This window comes from Lathyrus oleraceus, chromosome 2 (assembly GCF_024323335.1).
Source record: "Lathyrus oleraceus cultivar Zhongwan6 chromosome 2, CAAS_Psat_ZW6_1.0, whole genome shotgun sequence".
Taxonomy (NCBI): Eukaryota; Viridiplantae; Streptophyta; class Magnoliopsida; order Fabales; family Fabaceae; genus Lathyrus; species Lathyrus oleraceus.
In genome coordinates, this window is record NC_066580.1 from 283,068,682 (window position 1) to 283,088,027 (window position 19,346).

A 19,346-nucleotide genomic window follows, 5' to 3' on the forward strand; every position below is an offset into this window, starting at 1 on the left:
CGGATAAGATTCATATTTCCCCGACACTTCTGAATGTGATTTCATCACCATGGCCTTTCTCTATGTGGGGAATTGGCATGATTGGCATGATCGAACCGAAAGCGTCCAACGGTCACAAATTTATTCTCGTAGCAATTGATTACTTCACCAAGTGGGTTGAAGCGGCATCGTATGCAAATGTGACCAGGCAGGTGGTTGTGAAGTTTATCAAGAATCAACTCATATGCCGCTATGGTGTGCCGGATAAGATCATTACTGACAATGGATCTAACTTGAACAACAAGATGATGAAAGAGTTGTGTAGTGAGTTCAAGGTCGCACATCATAATTCTTCTCCTTACAGACCCAAAATGAATAGGGTTGATGAAGCTGCTAATAATAACATCAAGAAGATTATCCAGAAGATGGTTGTTACGTACAAGGATTGGCATGAGATGCTGCCATTTGCTTTGCATGGATACCGTACGTCTGTCCGCACTTCAACAGGGGCAACCCCTTTCTCTCTTGTTTACAGCATGGAGGTTGTACTCCCAGTAGAGGTGGAGATCCCATCAATGAGAGTCTTGATGGAAGCCAAGTTGACTGATGCTGAATGATTTCAGAGTCGCTATGACCAGCTGAATTTGATTGAAGAGAAGAGATTGACTGCCATGTGCCATGGTCAGTTATATCAGCAAACGATGAAGAAATCCTTTGATAAGAAGGTCAAGCCTCGTGCATTCCAAGAAGGTGACCTTGTGCTCAAGAAAGTCTTGTCTTTCGCGCCCAATTCCAGGGGCAAGTGGACTCCAAACTATGAAGGTCCGTACGTTGTCAAGAGAGCCTTTTCAGGCAGTGCTTTGATACTTACAACTATGGATGGGGAGGATTTCACTCGTCCTGTGAATTCAGATGCAGTCAAGAAATACTTCGCCTACAAATAAAAATAGAATAACTCGCTAAGTTGAAAACCCGAAAGGGCAGTATAGGCAAAAATGAGCGTCTTGGTGAATTAAAAACCCGAAAGGGCGATCCAGGTAAAAGTTAGAGACATAACAAAATGATGATATATATCCCGCTAGATTGAGTACTTCACCCTGGGGCAATCTAGGCAAAAAATAGGGATTTGGCAAGTAACTGCATCCTTACCAGACTTTGTTCTACAAACTGTCATCCGTCAGAGATTCTCGCTCAGTCATCGTCAACTGAAGCTTCAAATACATCAGATTCAGAGTTGGTGGAGAAATGGTCATTATGTTCAATGTAGCCCTTTTCCAATATATATCACCAATTTCAAATTTGTAAATATCTATGGAGTTTTGCCATTTGCAGACTACCATTCCATCAAATAAATTTGAGTATTTATCCAATTATTTGCACTCTTATTTGTTTCTATCCAACAAACGTTTTGCATGTTCTAATTGAGAAATATCATTGTTTTAAACAAATAAATTTTTATATTTTTGTTTTTAAACAAAGAGAACATTCACAACGACAAAAGGATACTGGGGATGTCTGCACTGCTCTCCCAAAGACGTTATGATTCTCAACAGGGTAAGACATTTGTTCATATTCCAGGCATGCTTGTATCCTCTTTCTCCGAAGCCTTTTATGGTTTTTCTCCCGAGCAGAGTGTTTGGTAAAGATACTCATCCCTCCTTCCTTCAGCAGAGTAATGATCCTTCCTCCTCAGCAGATGTGATCTATTTGTGGTGGTTCCCCACAGAGTTCCATTTTTCCCCTTTTTGATAATTTCCCCAGTAGAGTTGCTTCTACAGTGTATTTTATCTGTGCGATGATCCTGTTCTCGACTGGAATGACTGATGCTCATTCCCCTGCAGAGATCTTTGTTTCCTGGTATCTCTTGCCCCTATCAGACTGGATGTTCTCCAATAGGCCTGGCTTTCTCTCTCGAGATGTAGTACCGGATGTTTGTTCGTCGATTAGTGGATTTGTTTGTGTTAGATATGTCTGTTGTGTCAGCATTCGTCATACATAAACCATACATATATGCATAATTTAAACATTCCGATATTCATGTTGCATTCTTTGCCATTTATCTTTGTTTGATATCTCCTGCTAGTGGGTAATTTCTGTCCCCAAGCAGATGTTTATGTTTGATCTCCCCATATAGAGTCAGCCCCATAAGCAGAAAGTGTTTATCCTTTCTTCCATACTCCCCACTGAGTTATGTCCTCGTGGATGATGGTTGTTTCTGCTTCCTCCCAACATATATATTGGGATGGAATTCCCCCGGAGTTATATCCTCATAGGGATGAGTCTTGTTTCACCGCACCTCTCTAGTTTGTTCCTAGATTGGCTTCATGAGTATTTTTCCTTGTATTTTTCTGTGGTTTAGATGAGTGGTTGCTCAGTAACCAGTAATTATCCATCTTTTTCCTTGGCGGAGTATGTGGCCTTCTACCCTTATACCAGTAGTGATAAGTCCTATTTTCTTTGTTTTTCTACCCTTATACCGTTAGTTGTAAACCCTATTTTTATCCTCCTTGCAGAGTTAACCCTTGATTGTTGTTCATCCTAACCGATGACGGTTACTCTTCCGTGGTTTTCTACCCCGTATCCGGTAGATGTAATCCCCTCCTTGGACGATTATCTTTATCCAATATTCGGTATTGATATCCCTTCACCCTTTTCGAGTGTATCTCCCAATAACCGGTGATATATCTCCCGGATCATTGCCTTTGTCAATGTATCCCCAGCGAGTCATCTGTCATTTGTCTTTCGTTGGCAATGATTTTTTCTCCCTTTGATTTGGTCATCATTTCATACCTAGTATTTGGTATCCCGATGCCTTTTCTTTCGGTCGATTTATCCTTTATTAACCCAGTAACCAGTTGTGGATAATCTTCCATGCGAGTATGTTATATATGTTCTGACGGTAATAGATGATATATCTCATGCACTCTTTGGTCGAAGTCTTTTGCTCTTCTCTAGTCGAGTAAGATTCGTATCCCCTTTTTGTGGAATCGAATGCCCATCCTGTAATCAAGTCCTCTTTTTAGCCCTCTTTGGGATGATGAGTGTCTTGGAAGTATTCCCCAATTCACGTCTTGGTTGGTCACCTATTATATGCCCAGTAACCGATATCCCTGGTGTTCCTTCCTTTCTGCTCCCTATTATGACTTTTGTCCCCTGTGGAGTCAGATTTTCCTGAGTTGAAATATACCTTTTTAGGTTTTCCTCAGATGATTTCGGATGTTTGATATCTCTCACCCTTATACCGGTCTTAGATATTCATTCTCCCTGAGCATGTTGTTCTCTCGCCCTTATACCGGTGTTCGGGTCCCATGTCTCTTCGAGTTTATTACCCAGTAACCGGTAATACCTCATCCTGGTGTTTCCTCAGAGGAGTCCTGTTTGGATGATCCCCAGCGAGATCCCTTAGCGGATTTTCCCCATCTGAGTCCGGATTTTCATCCGAAGTATCCTTTATGGATAATTTTGTTGTGTTGGCATATTCCCCAATACATGCCTCTTTAGGTCAGCTCGAGTCCTTCCATTGATTTATTTTCATGGAATCTCTCTCATGTCGCGGCAAGTTCTAAGTCGTGACCTGCTCACGCAATTTATCTCCTTTCTTATCCCCATAAGAGTCCCAAAGTCTCTGTCCCATGGAGTGAATTACTCGTATGGATTGTCAGTTGCTCCGGATTTCTTTTCTTCTTTGTGGGCACATATCCCCATAAAGTATTACCCTGTTGCATACATACATTTGAATCATGAGGTCTCTTAGGGACCAAAATTCGTCTCTTTGTTATTATTTAAGCCCATTCTACCTCGTCGAGACGAAGATTTTAACCTTCACTTCTCCGGCTAGAATGACCTTAAATAGGGGCATCTGTAAGACCCTAATTTTGACCCTAAGATCCCTCATGGCATCATAACATTGCACTTGCATAACCTCAAGGATCATAAGCATCTTGGTTCCCTTTGCCTTTGGGTGAGACCTCTTGTGGGTGGTTTGAGATCACCAAGCATGCTTGAATTGTATATTATTTCTTTTCTCATTTTTTATTAACTCAAAAGCACAAAAAATATGTCACTAACATTTCTTGTTTGTAGTTTGAGCAGCCATAAGGTCAAAAGCTTCTAGGAGATCCTTTGTGCAATGATATGATCAAGAGAAGATGAAAGCAAGCATGGTAATTGTTCCCAGAGCTCTCATCCATCAAATATGCCTCCCAAGTATCTTAATTCATCATGTTTATCAAATCAAGTCAAGGGGTTTGAGGTTTGTTTCCCAAGGAAACCCTAATTCATCTGATCATCAACAATGCCTTGCTCATGAAGCAACCTCAAGCCATGGTAAAATAAAATCAAGGGAAGTTCTTTAATTCTTCATCTCATGCATATTTGAACTTATTTGAGTGTCCTCAATCATCAATTCATCAAGATATGAGTTGTGGACTTGAGAAGTTGATCAGTCAATTCATCTGACTATTTTGAAATGCACTGAGACTTAATTTTTCATGTATTGGTCAAATGGAGATGACCCTGAGAGAAAAACTGTTCTTAAGGACAATATGATCAAATTTCATGTTCATCAAAATTTTATTTGAATCATGGAAGGTCATCATCCATTCCAAGACATTATAGGTCATTTTGACTGAAACCCTAATTTTCGGTCAACCTCCCAAAAACGTAACTCATTCATTTTTCATGATTTTGAGGTGAAATTTAATGAATTGGAAATATTATTGTGTCTACTTCAAATGTTATGTTGAGCAAAATTGCAAAATCTCAAAAGAAATACATGTGATAATGCAAAACATTATAGGTCACTTTGGGCCAAATGCATTGAAATGTGAAAAAGTCCAACTTTAAGTGTCCATAACTTCTTCATTAAAAATCCAAATGATGCAAAATAAAAGTCCAAATTGATTATCTTGAAAATATCTACAACTTTCATGTTAACTATTTTATCATTTGGAGCTTGCATCATTGAGACAGAAGGGCTTGACCATTGGCCAAATTTGGAAACTTCATATATGCATGTTTTGCACCCTACACTTCAAGCTCAAATTTAATTATTTTCCAAGGCCCAATTGGAGTTTTGATCAACATAGCATTTCTTCCTTATGCAACAAGCTTCCTAACCATTACTCATAAGGTTGCATTTGGAGTTTGGAATTATCATTTTCGAAGACATGAAGAATTAAGTGCATTTTGTGAAAGTTATTCCAATTGCCATGCATGAGCTGATTACACCTAAATTGCACGTCCATTTCATCCATTCATGAAGTCAGCAAGTTGTTTCAGCTTTCATTGGGCCTTTCACATGCTCACACAGGCCCATGCAATTCAAAATCCATTTGCCATGCACACGAGTTAACTCATGCATTCAGCTCTCTCCATCTATAAATACCCTTGCCTTCACTATTCTCCAACCTAATGGCGCCTAAATCCCTGCTGAATTGAATCCCCACCCATATCAAAGGAACAAACTTCATTTTTCTCTAAAAATTCAGATCTGAAATTCAATTGCATTTGGTTGAATTTTAAGATCTAAAGTTCCTAGACCTTCTTCATTTGATCCATTGAAGCACCTGTTTGCAAAAGGAACCAAAGAGAGTGACTCAATTCTTCATAATCCAAAGGTTTTGCTCGACTGAAATTTGCTTCGAATCTCATCATACTTTGCTCCATTTGCCTTGATCTTGTGTTGTCTGAAGTCCTCTCTATAGAGGCATCATTATTGTGTGCTTAATTGTTGAAATCGAGCAAGTTCAGTTGAACACCACCAAACTTCCATCTCTGATTTCTCTCTTAATAGGAATCTAGAGTGGAATTGAGTTGCATAGGAGTGATGTACATCACTTCACCTTTCGAATGGTGCCTGGATCGTGCATTTTAGTTAACATTTGAATCTCTGCATTTTGGAACTCTCACCGGAGCTTGCCGGAGAAGACGGTGGCGCTTGCCACCGTCCGTTTGCCAGATCCAATCTGAGCCGTGCGATGCATTCTCCAGATTTAATCTCCATGCTTCATTGTTATGACTTTTCTTTAATATCCATGTGGTTGCATTGACTGTGGAATACGCTAGGCGCGCGCTTGTGGATCCTTGGATCTGCCAGCTCAATTAATGAGCTCAGATCCAAGGGCTCACGCTTTTTCCATTTTTTTAATTCTGATTTTATTTTCTATTTCATTTTTAAATTCCATTTCATTTTCTAAAATCCATATCTCTTTTATTATTGGTCCAAAAATTATGGGACCAATTGCATTGTTTCTTTTTTAATTTCTAGTTTCTAAAAATGATTTTTACTATTTTTTATTTTATCATTTTCTTGTTTTTAGTAATTTTCTCTTTTCTGGTTATTTTTAATTCATTTTAAATAGGTTTTGATATTCAAAAAATACAAAAATATTTTCTCAACCTCTTTGAATGATGATAGATCTATGAAAAATATTCTCATCAATTTATTAATTGATTTGAGATTTATTTGGGATTTTAGTTGAATTAGTTTTTTTATTCATTTTTAATTGATTAAAAATAGTTTTTGACTTTTAAAAATGCTGAAATTTTTTGTCAAACTTTGTTTGACCTTGTTGAACTTGGGATAATTCACTTGGACTTTTCAAAGTTGATTTGAAGTGAGTTTGAAGTTTGACCTTTCTTTAATATTTTAATTCAAGTTTTATTTTAATTATTAAAAATGCCAAAAATATTTTGTTTATTTCTTGACTTCCAATCTTCATTTTGCTTCTGTTTCCTATTGTTTGACCTTGATCTTCCCTATCTTTGGTCACATTTGTTGATTGGTACATTCCATTTCATTTAATGCACTTTATTTCTTCATTTCTATTTCTTCTTCTTCTTCTTCTTCTTCTTTTTCTTCTTTTCTTCTTTTTGATCAATGAGTTAAAGGTTGATGTTTAGCATTGATTAGGGAGGTTTAATCTTCCTTGATTCAAATCTAATTCATCCTGATCAAATGATCAAGTGAATGGCTTTGCATTAATGATAGATTGCTTTCTAAATCATGCAAAGGACCTAAATCAATACAAGATCATTTCTCATAATCTTTTTGGCATGGCAAGTTGTTGGAGTTTGATTCAATAATTAAAATCTCTAACTTGTGTTGGAGTTTGATTCATTTCTCGGATAGTTGTGACTTCTACATAAGTCCAATTACGATTGCTTAACATAGCGCTAAATTTGCCTTATGGCACACTAACTACTAACACTAACCATTGACCATTAACATTTAATTCTTGCTCTTTACATTTATGCAATTTCCTATTCTTGTACATATTATTCATTTGCGTTTCCCCTTTGCTCACTTGAGCACATGTTTATGTTTATGCAATTTGCCTTTTGCAAACTTGAGCACATAATTGTATATATTATTGTGCTTGTGTTTTGTTTTGATTGTTGTGGGCCAAATGCAAAGAAATGGACAAATGGACTTAGTTTCTAGGACAATACCCTATGCAAAATGGAGTAAAAAATGACCTTAATGTTTAAGATGGATTAGAAGGACCAAACCTCTAGAATCACTCTTGTCCATTCTTGATTTGCTTCATAAAACTTTTGATGTGTGTGCTCTTGTGCTAGGGAATCCTATGAGAGCTCAAATTGAAGAACCATTGCCATGTTCATCCAAAGTGAAAGATACAAGATACATTGAGGATCTCTTAAGAGGCTTGTTTGATTGTTTCTTGAGCTTACTATTATTTTGCTTGCATATTCCAAAGGATGAGAGCTACTTGGATCATCAATATGATCTCAAGAAAGGAACTCCATTTGTGGTTTTGTTTCTTATCCCTCATCTCTTGTATGATTAGGACCTTAGCCATTCTTCTTCTTCCCTCCACTCTAACCCAAGCCAAAAACTTTTGTGCAAACATTTAACACTTCTTTTCGAACATTAGAAACCTAAGCCTTATGCTTTTGATTTTCAACTTTTCTTTTCATAACACTTATTTTGAATTGAATCTTTAAATCAACTTTGACCATATTTTGTAAATACTTTTCATTGGTAAATATAACCCATTCAAATGTCTTTTTATGGTTTCAATGGCCACTTCCTTAATCAAAATTTTCATAACCTTTAGCTATTAGGTTTGAGTTATCCTTGAGGTAGATGTAATACTCACCTATATCCTTAGTGATGGACAATGAGTCTTCCATGCTTATTATAGGGTTAACCCCTCACTATCATGTTGAAGTTATCCTCACATGGTGGATTTGTGGTTTTGGGTTGAGTTTTCTCCCTTTGATAACAAAAGACCTTAAGGCTTTTGGACCAATCAAATCACCAACTCATTTTTGAGATTTTTTACCTTGAACTACGAGGTTTTGATCCTAATCTTTTTTAAGGTGGTACATAGGCAATGGGTTTATCCATCCAAACACAAAATGTAAATAAACTTGTATATTCTCTTCTCATCTCTTCAATCATGTTTTCACAAACAAATTTTCACATAATACCAACCTTAAACCAAGTATGAAAAGGGCTCCCTAGGAGTACCTAGGATGTTTTGGGTGCTTAAAACCTTACCATTGCATAACCAACCCCCTTACCCAGATCTCTGACATTTTTACTAGTTTTTTATTCGATAAAACTTTTAGGTTTTTGTTCGATTTCTAACCATTCCTTTGGATAAATAGAAGTGCGGTGGCGACTCGACTTGTATGGTTTACCTTAGATTTAGTCAATATCTCTAATGGTAACGAATACCCCACTACACATGTGACCGAAATGTGTAGTGCTTTGTTATGGGTGTTTCCCTCGAGAGGTAGCTCTACTTCATTAAATCCCAGATACCTAATTGCGGTGATATTGGCAACCACGTCGTCAAATTGATCGATTGTGATATCTTGCATCATGTGAGCGGCATTTTGAACTTTTAGCAATTCTTTGCGATGAGCTTCAAAAATCAACAGCAAAGACAATGTTGAGATTTTGGAGGGGGTCTGATTCAACTAGTTAACAATCTTGAAATCACTTTTCTTGATCAATTTGAGGAATTCTTGGCTTTCCTTAAAATTGATACTCTTATTGTGATCTTCAATCTGCTCTTTCTCAACCATCGACCATTTACCCTTAGATGTTTCAGATTCTACGGATTTATTGTCAATAACTTTAGTCAAAACTGGAACAGTCGTCACGTTCGGAGTGGCAGGTACAGTTGCCCCTGCCTGCAGAGTCAGAGTAGGAAGGACCCTCTCCTTAGGCGGAATGACTGTGGGTGCTGGAGACACCCTAGGAGTGTATTTAGGAGCGAATACTCGGCCACTTCGAGTCATGCCTCCCATTCCAGCAATGTTGACGATTTTTGTGTCAGGAATCTGAATTTCTTTTCCTCCCAAATACGTTGTAGTCTCATAATTCCAATGCACTACCTTAGTATTCTGATACGGGAATAGAGTGAGAACACGAAAATGAATTGGATGAATCCTCTTGGGAGGAGCTTTAACCTTCTTCTTTTTGTCCATAATTGTTATTGGCTCGATTACTGCCACCTCTTCTGCTGCTTGATACTTTGAGAATTGTATTAACCATTTATCCATTAGTTCTTGCACACAACCCCTCAGCTGGTCGCAATTGTCCAGATCAAACTCACATACTGTGCAATCGTCATGTACACCTTCTAGAAACCCAAACTGTTCAAGCCTCTATAACACAACGGACATCAGAGTCTTCACCTCTTCGACCCTTAGTATAGATTCGGTAGCCTCCTCTTCGATCACAACATTGACTTCTATGCCATTGTAGTTTGGCAAGGGATTAGTCTTTACATCAGGTTTTTCTTCAGAGAAAGATAAAATCTCTTGATCAATTAACTCTTGGATCCTCTTTTTGAGAGCCCAACAATCTTCGGTGGAATGCCCTATATACCCTGCGTGGAAAGTGCATGTGGCATTAGGGTTGTGACTGCGATTAAAGGGAGGAGAGGCTGCCTGAAGTTCTCTTGGTACAATAGCCCCCACTTGGATTAGATACTGCACTAAGTCTGTATACGGTACTGGGATCTCATCAAGCTGGGGACGATTGCCAAAATTGCCTATGTTGCTCTGACCTCGATTTTGTCCTCTGTTATGACGGTTATATTGTTGGTTCAGATTTTTCTGAGCGGGTGTTGGTTGTTGATTACCTTTCTGCGGTTGGTACTGGAATGGAGGTTGCTGATATTGAGTTGTGGCGACATATGAATATGGATAATACGACATAAGGGCAATCGGAAATTGATATCGGGGGAGAGCATTTACCATCACAGTGTTTTCTTCACCTCCTTCTTTTTAGCGAAGCCCCCATGCGGCCTCTTGTTGGTTGTCTGATGTGCGATCCTGTCTGTGATTTTCCCTGATTTCAGCCCACTCTCAACACGTACCCCAATGGTTACCATATCAATAAAACTTGTTGACAAACTACCAATCATCTTCTCAAAATACAACCATTACAGTGTACCCATGAAGATATCCACTAATTCGTTGTCAGATAATGTTGGCCGGAATCTAGACGCCATCTCGCGCCAACATTGAGCATATTCCTTGAAGGTTTCATTAGATCTTTCAGACTGATTATATAGTTGAAGCCTTGTCGGGGCCATGTCAAGGTTGTACTTGTATTGTTTCAAGAATGCCTCTGAGAGATCCCTCCATGACCAGATCTTTGAGCGCTCTAAACCCATGTACCAATCCAAGAAAGCCCCGGATAGGCTATCTTGGAAGCAATGGATCAAGAGGTTGTCATTATCAATGTATGAGGCCATTTTCTGACAGTACATGGTGATGTGACTACGTGGATAACTGAGGCCCTTGTACTTCGGAAGGTCAGCCACCTTGAATTTCTGTGGTAGTACCATGTTCGGGACCAAGCAGAAGCCTCAAGCGTCTATACCGAAGGCGGAGAAACCCTCGATGGCCCCGATTCTATCGTCCAATAGCTGGTAATCCGCAGGTCTGGCCGGATCAGCAGCGGGAGGAGCGACCTGACTGGCTGATCCAGAAGTTTCTGGAGAAATTGGTGCAGGAATGTTTGGGGCGAACCACATCTGAGGTAGGTAAGAGAAACCTGGTGGCACGGTGTAGCACCTCAAATTTGCACCTACCATTTTGTATATTCATTTTCATGTTTAGGTCATTAACATTAGCATTGTCCACTGCATAGCATTGCATTGTCCATTGCCCAAGTGCAAGTCATCAGTTCATCAATCAAGACTGGTCAGGAGATCCAGTTGTGCAAGCAAGCAAGTGCAATTTCTATTGAAGCAAAGCCCAAGGGTTGGTTCATTGAGTTCATATAATCTAGGGATCATTTTGAAGTGGTTTGGCCAAAGATTGGATGATCAAAGCTCAACAGTCAAGTTGAAATTCATCTGAAACCCCAGAAAGTCAACCAAATTCAACTGTGCATTTAATCATGGATTTGAAGGTGGGAGATGGCTAGAGAGGCGTCATTCATGTCCATACAAGTCTCATTTGACATTACAAATATCAACAATGAAGAATTTGAGGTCAGATGAAAAGTTTCCAAAAATAGTAAGTGACCTGTAATTTCAAACTGCCAAAAATGGAAAGGTTTTCTCCTCAAGTTTACATCATCAAGCAAGCTTCAAATGAATTTTTGTCCAACATGAAAGTTGAATATATTGCTCTCACCTTTCCAAAAAGTCCAAGAACTTGAATTTCTCATGTATGGTTGGCAAGTTATGGATCAATCATTGTCAAGCAAATTTGAAGTTCAAAAGGGGATAACTTTCACACCACAAGGCCAAATGAAGTGGGATTTTTTGCAACATTCTTGTTTTGACATGAGCTATCCAAAACATGCATCAAAAACCATGCATTTCCATTATAAAATTTTGGCCTTTTGATTTGAATTTTGGAGGGAAAACTACATTTGAAACTTGGTGCATTGTTTTCATATTTTTGCACTTGCCTTGGCTTCAAAACAGCATTTCATGTGGATTTGGCACAGAATTCGTGCACTGTTACATCCTTTTCATGCACATGAGGGTGAATTTCCAATTTGCCATAACACTTGCATTTCACTTAATCTAATTGCATTTGGTTAATTGTGATTAGTAACTTCATTAGTCCACCATATATATAGTATAATCATAACAGAAACAACAATGAACAGTTCATAATTTTTCAGATCTAGATTTTTGCACAATTTTCTCCATTGAATTCTCTCAACTTTTCTTCTATTTTCTTCACAAACCTTGCCTGGTCTTTGATTGTTCCATCATCCACAAGCATTTTTGAGCTGGATTGAAGCAGGATCAAGAGAATTTCGAGCAGATTCTGGAACTGTTACAAGTGGCATCATCAATGGCAGTTGAGAATTTGAGCATCATCAAGGACAATATTCCTTCATCCACTCATCTACCTAAGCCTCGAGGAGCTTCTGTTTGCGCCTTACCAAGCTTGAAAACACTGATTTCAGTTCTGCATCTCGTTGAAGGTTAGGATTCGAATCTTGTAATTGTTGAAATTAGGATATACATGTTGTAGATCTTGAATTCCTGAGTGTGCTGAGCTTTATCTCGTGTATTTTCATCAAGAAATGAGAAAGTTATGTGGAATCTAAGATTGACATGTGAAATTTCTTTTGCTCGATCCAGACTTGTTATGGAGAATTAGGTTGAATTGATCTTAGATTAGTGATGTACATTAGAAGAGGATTCCGATGGTATATGTTTTGTTAATTTCTGCGCATAAGTGTTCTTGAGTGTATGAATGTTGATGAACATGGATGAAGATCTAGGGTTTTCGTTCCCAGAAGTGAATTTGATCTTGTGCGCGCCATTCTGCATGTGTTTTGAGGTTAACCGCCATGTATTGGACCACGTGTGCATGACTTGGCTGAATGATTGGTGTAGCGCGCTTCTAATTGCCATGTAGACTAAAGTGAAACGCAGAGTTTCACTTAAGTAGCGCTCAGTTTCAAATTGTAACACGGTTCGAATCTGGCTGATGTTGGTTTCCACATTGGCCTTGCATTTTATTTCCATTATTTCCTCCATGTTCATGTATGCCATTCCATGTGGTTTTTATTTTTTCACTCACTTAGAAAAATCATATCTCCATGATTATTAATCTAATTGAGCTGGGATTTTTTGCATGATGTTCCTCATGATCTCTAGAATTTTATGGTGATTTTTCCAGAAATTGTGCACGCATGGATTTAATATTTGCTTAGGGATTGCTCATACATGTGTTTTCTTGACATGCCTTGCCATTTTGATTGTGAAATGTTGAGTTTTGCTCCAATGACTCTGAAACTTTGTATGCTTAAACTAGAGACCTTTAGGTTTTTTTTGGTATAGAGTTTGCATTTTTCTCATTTTTGGTTATGGAGATATGCTGTGGTTAATGGAGGTGTGACAATGTGTGTCACACCATTGCTTACTCAACTTGTGGATTTTACTTTCCATGCCAATTCAATGCCAATTAATCTGATTTTTTGTATGATGGTACTTCTGGATGTTAGGATTTCTTGTGAATTTTTATGGAATTTTTGGATTCAATTTGGATTTGTTTGAGATTTTCCTTTCTGTTTGACCATTTGTGGACTTTTTGAGAGTCATGAACTTAGATGATTTGTGAAATGGTGGATGTTTATCCTATGGACTTGGAATTTTGCACATGTATTCTAGACACTTTGAAGTTTATTGTGGCTTTGATTGTATGCATTTATCATGTGTCGATTATGTTTTATGGTTGTGTGAAGTTGATGCATCTATTTGTGCCCTAATTGAGCTTGTTTGTTCTTACCTTGACTTATGGAATTTATTTGCCATAATTAAAATTGTCCAAATGCCTTGAATTTTGGTTGATGATTATGTGATGTGTGCTGTTTAGCCATGATTTTTCTTGAGATTTATTGAATCATTTTTGAGTTGATGTGGATTGGTTCATTCTGTTTGCTTCAATGAGCTTTGAACTTGCATGATTTGCCTTATGTGCTTTGTAAAATGAAATTGGTTAATGCTATTGATATGAGACCACTTGGACATTGTTCCTAATTGATTAAGCTTGATTTTTGTCAATTTTCATTTTCTTTTTTGGATTATTACTCCCTCTTTGACCCTAGGCCTTGTCCTAGTGGTTTGCCTCTCACATTTGAGCTTTGTTTCAGGATAAGAAGCACAATTGCCATGCTTGATGATGTTCAATCATTTGGAGTTGATCCATTGCTTGTTGATGACTAATCTTGAGTTTGTTTTGTAGGCTTTGAGACTTAAGCCTAGGCCTTGTGGCTTGCACCTTTGTGCATTGATGCTTGTCTGTCTGTTTATGTACAGTTGACTGTTGACTTGTAATTGTCTGTTTCCTTTTTTGAGTTGTGTACTGATTATGTTGGATTGTTTTCAGGTACCTTAGTTGCTATAGTTCCTTTGTGAAATTGCTTTTGCTTTGCTTGATAGCTTAAGCATTGAGGTATAACTTCTCTAACTTCATGTAGTCTGGAAGACCTGTCCTGTTACTTGGGCAGGCACCTGTCTGAAGTCCTCCTTAAGAGGCAATGCTTGTGTTTGTTTATCTTTGTCCCCTGTACATATCAAAGACCTCCTAAGTGAAGAGGCATTGGCAGATACAAGAGATGTGTAGTCCATCTCCTGCTAATCAGTGAGTCATCCACTTTGCTCACACACCTTGTGTTGATGCATTGTGGATAATAGCCCAAGATCTTTGTTGTGTCAGTCATGTGGATAGAAGAGTTCCAACTTTCTGAACTCCCACACTTTCAATTGTCTGAAGCTCTCCCAGGCCAGGGATAAGAGCTGTGAGGCACACCCCTCACTTCCCATTTCATCTGCTTCACCCTAACTCTCAATGTTAGGGTTAAGAGCTAACATCACCCTGTTACAGTGGCTTGTTTGTCGAGGTTGACATGACCCCTTGACTAAAGCGTAGCCTTGTTTGAGCCCCTCTATTTGTATATAGTGTGTGTGCTTGCTTTGCGCTTCTGTATGACTGTTGTGCTGTTTAGGATAGCTTGCTCCCTGTGCAAGTTAGATAGCAACCTTAACTTAGGGATGATATGCATGATAACATCTAGGCTTGAGTCGTAGTCTCCCTAGTAGTTTGTGTCTCCCTTTGTATCTGGTTAGGCTAGTCCTTTGTCCCTGCGTAGGGGAACTACGTCGCCCTGATCGTCATACCAGATGAGGTACGTAGGCAGGAGATGAGCTGATCTCTCCGGGCGCCTTGTTGTGTTGTTTCTTGTGTGTGTCAAGAGATGGATGTAAGACCAGCGATTGGTATTCCGTATCCTCTTGTTGTGTGCTTGGAGTCCGATGTAAGTCCAGCGATTGGCATTTGGTTTCATGTGTGTGTTTGTTGGTTCGGAGTCTGATGTATGTCCAGCGATTGGCATTCGGTTTCCATGTTTACCTGTTTGTGTGGAGTTTGACGTAAGCCCAGCGATTGGCAGTCGATTTCCTATGTTGTTTTGTTTGGCGTGCGTTAGCTGAGCTACGAGTGCTCTCATTCTTCTTTAGTCCGAGAAGATACGTATGCATAGGATGCGACGTCCTAGCGAGCACGTTTTCCCCCTGTTCCGAACTACGTCGACTCTGATGTCTATGCCTGATAGACTACGTAGGCCCAGGATGCGATATCTTGCCGAGTTAGTTTCTTTTGTCTTTCCTGTGTCTCTTTCAGCCTGTGTTTGATGTTTGTGAGCAGTTTTTAGCAACCTTTTATCCTTCTTTTTGTGCGTGGATCCCGTCGAGTACGACAGATGCGTAGGGGTGCTAATACCTTCCCTTCGCATAACCGACTCCCGATCCCATTTCTCTTTGGTCGTGAGATCATGTCTTTTCCAGGTTTACTTCGAGCGTTTCCTTTCCCTCTTTTGGGATAAATAACGCACGGTGGCGGCTCTGTTGTTTTGTTTTCCCACCGGTTTTTCGCGTAATGCGACACACGGTTTGAGCAACATGAATTGTCTGAGGGTATTGCCCTCCATCCTGAGCATTTGGGGACTGAGGTGCCCATGTCTGCACATGTTGGAGTCCAGGGTATGTCAGCATGGGCATGGAGGTTTCCCTAGGATAACCAAGTGGGATGGCCGAGAACTGATCGGCGCTTGCAGCTTGAGAAGTTTGAGTGGGAATCTGAAAATGGAGGCGCATGCCTCGGTAGTCATCTTTAGCGTCAGGAGTGTCTTTAGGAACCTGACCTTGGTTGTTCTCTGGATTGGCAGCATCAATTAGAGTAGTTTGGACATTGGGGAGACCCCACGGGAAACCAGTGTTTCCGACAGCAATAGCAGTAGAGGGAGCTGGATGAGGGAAGAAAGCCCCTCAATGGGTGAGACTGGCAGCTAAGTGTGGGGGCATTCCCCATGGATAGGCAGCAATAAGCCTAGCAGAATCAACAGGGACCATCTGACGGTATCCATGGTTCGGCACCATAGTTTCTGCCGGAGTCTCGACGGTAGTGCCATCAACATCAGTAGGAATGGTCACCCCAGCAGCATGGGTGATGTTGGCAGCAGTAGAGGCAGGGGTCCTCTGAGATTGGGGAATCTCAAGAATAGTCTCCATGTTCCCCCTGAAGAGGTTCATTTCGCCTTGCACCTGGGCAAGGGACTCGCGAACAACAGCGTTGTCGATTTCGTATTCGGCCATGATCTTTGACTTGTTGGAGCGAGTGTAGTATTGATGACGAGTCGTCGTTGTTGCTGCGGAAAAACGGCGAGTGTTACCATTTTGTTTTCTGGCGGATTTTGACAAATAAATGTGTGGATGCATGTATGTATGCAAAAAGATTGATATGTACATTTATTTTTCATTCGTTTATTTTTTGTAAAGGAAAACAGTTCAAGGGAATCCGCGAGTTTTTTCATTTAACACAAGCAAATACAAATCATAAAGAGAGACAGTTTATGAAGCCAATAACCGAGAAACTCTTCTAATCAATATCGGAATACAAGTACATGTCAAGGAACTTTCCATCGGGCTACAAGAGTATCACATTGGTCCTATCAGGCCTCAACTTAGTGAATTATAAGTCAAACTTAAAGAGCAACAACTAGATGCATTTTGATAACAGTTCTTCATAATAAGTATGAGATTTTAGGGACAGGCATGCGCCTCACTTCCCCAATATCGCACTCCCTTCAGGTGGCAATTCGTGATCTAGTTTGCTTGGAACGTTTTTCACAACTATCTTCTCTCGGTTGGAGAGATCTTCAGGATGCTTGTCTACCTGTGTGTTGGCATCTTCCAGATTCTTATGTGATTGCTCTTTTAGCTCATGAATCTCTTCTAGTCTTTGATTAGCTCGTACTGATTCTGGCGAAGGGTGACTTCTAGCTGCTTGGTGCGGCTTTTCTCATCCTTCAACTCTTTCTTGCAGGTTTCTAGCAGACTTTGGAGTTTCTTGGTTTGTTCCATGTGTTCAAGTTCTGCTTTGCTGGCTTGGTGTTGAGCTTCAACTAACTGCTTCTTTTTGGCTGTCAAACTGAAATAAGTCCCTTTGAGTGTGTCACCCACTTTGAGTCTTTTGAATACCTCTGTCTGCACCTTATCATATGCCTGATGAACTCTATCTCTCTTCTGATTCAGATTGAACTTCAAGGTTTCTTTCTCCAAAGGGATCTTACCAAGTCTAGATTTGAGATCAGCATTCTCTTTCACTAGGGTCTTGATAACCTTCTTCAATTCATCAACTTTAAAATTTGGATGGTTCTCTGGTTCAAAAGGCTTGACATTCATGGACAGTTCGGGCGGGAATGACATCAAAATCTCACTGACTCTGTCTTTGACCCAACTGGTGGAAGCTTCCTTGGCGATGCAATTCTTCTTACCCATCTCTGCTCTTCCTTTAGGAAAAGTCACTCCTCAAACCTTGACAATTTCTTGATCAATTCTGGCTCTTCGACCCCTTCATATAAGACAAAACCTTCTACACTCTTGAGATCAGGTTTTCCCACCATAGGGTATCCCAATTGCCATAGTGCTAACCTCGGGTTGTAGTTGATTCCTACTTTTGTACTAAGAAGAGGTACATTAGGAAAATCCCCATAGTTGAGGATGAGCTTGACACCATCGTAAACTCGAGAATACCAAGAAATGTCTTTGGCTTTCAAGGACATGATCCGCTGGGACCACTTCAAGTTGTCTTTGTTCTCAACAAAAGGGCCCTTGTTGGGTAGATGCAAAATAAACCATCTATACAGCAAAGGGGTATAGAAGACAATAGTATCTTTCTTCTTCTAAGTCCTCACATGGATGGAGTAGTAAGTATCAGCGAGAAGAGTAGGAATAAGATTTTGAGTCAGGAAGATATGAATAGCAGCCAGGTCTACGAATTCCTCCATATTCGGAAACAAAACAATCCCATAGATAAGTAAATCTAGATTGGTGTTGAAGGTCGTCCAACTCCTAGCTTCGGCAAAGTCAATATCTTTGTCCACTAGAAACTTAAAGGTGAAGCCATGAATTCCACCCTTAGGCTTCAAGTTCAGTTCTACTTCCTTCTTTCCTATGTGTAAAGCTTCAACAAGGTCTTGATATTTAGGAAGTTCCTTAGTGTGAATGTAGGGCACTTGGTTCTTGATCCTAATACCCAGAATATGTGAGTACTCTTCAAATGTAGGCGCCAACTGGTAATCTTGGAAAGTAAAGCATCTCAGTAGAGGATCATAGAATTGCATCCGAGTGTGCACAACAGTGATGTTGACTTCAGTGTTCAAAATGACCAAAAGGTTACCATAAGCCTCCTTGAAGTCATCTTTGTGTCCCAGATCTAAACGTGCCCCAAGTCCTCTCAATACAGCCAACTGAGGTTTCACAAACTTGTAATTGTGGATATTCTTCCTCTCGGGGTTCATGCTTCGCTTTGAATACTTGGTAAACAAACTGGACTCTTGGATTCCTGGAAAAGACATGCATATGCAAAAATTTGGTCATGATGAATGATAATGTAATGATGAGATGATATAAGTCACATTGATTCAAAACTCTGGTATGTTCTGAACAATCTTTAAGTGCCACATGTTGCAAGTTCAAAGGTTCATTGTAACATGAGTATTAAGGTAGGTAGAGTCTATGGTTTCCTGCAAGAAAAAGCCATATCTCTCTCACAGGTGTGGGCTATGCTCCAAGATGGTCCCTAGAAGGTCTCCCAGAGTCATCGACCCAGAATGGAAATACCCCTGTCGTAGTGAATACTCATAGGACAAAAGTACTTCCAAGTGAATCTAGTCTGGGTGTGGCTCTCGTGACAACCTAACGCGCGAAACACAGGCGTACACAACTATCCACGAGTTTAACCTATGTGTATACAAAGCTAGGTTACAGAGCTTTCCTCTCATGTCGTCTAACCCATCCCAACAACAACACAACAAATATATCCATAATATAAAGTGAATAAGA

The 19,346-nt window shown here is 39.6% G+C and overlaps 1 protein-coding gene across 1 annotated transcript; it reads right to left on the reverse strand.

Annotated features, from left to right (window-relative positions):
• Positions 1-17,803: 17,803 nt before the first annotated feature.
• Positions 17,804-18,802, reverse strand: LOC127122913 (uncharacterized). The gene is made up of 2 exons (XM_051053186.1): positions 18,197-18,802; positions 17,804-18,112 (listed from the first exon to the last, which is right to left on the reverse strand). The coding sequence occupies exons 1-2, from the start codon at positions 18,800-18,802 to the stop codon at positions 17,804-17,806; spliced, it is 915 nt and encodes a 304-aa protein (XP_050909143.1).
• Between the last annotated feature and the right edge of the window lie 544 nt (positions 18,803-19,346).

Coding starts and splice junctions, on each gene's coding strand:
- LOC127122913 (XM_051053186.1), bottom strand. CDS start 18,802: ATGAACCCCGAGAGGAAGAATATCCACAATTACAAGTTTGTGAAACCT. Junction 18,113..18,196: donor ATACTTACTACTCCATCCAT/GTGAGGACTTAG, acceptor CTACCCAACAAG/GGCCCTTTTGTTGAGAACAA.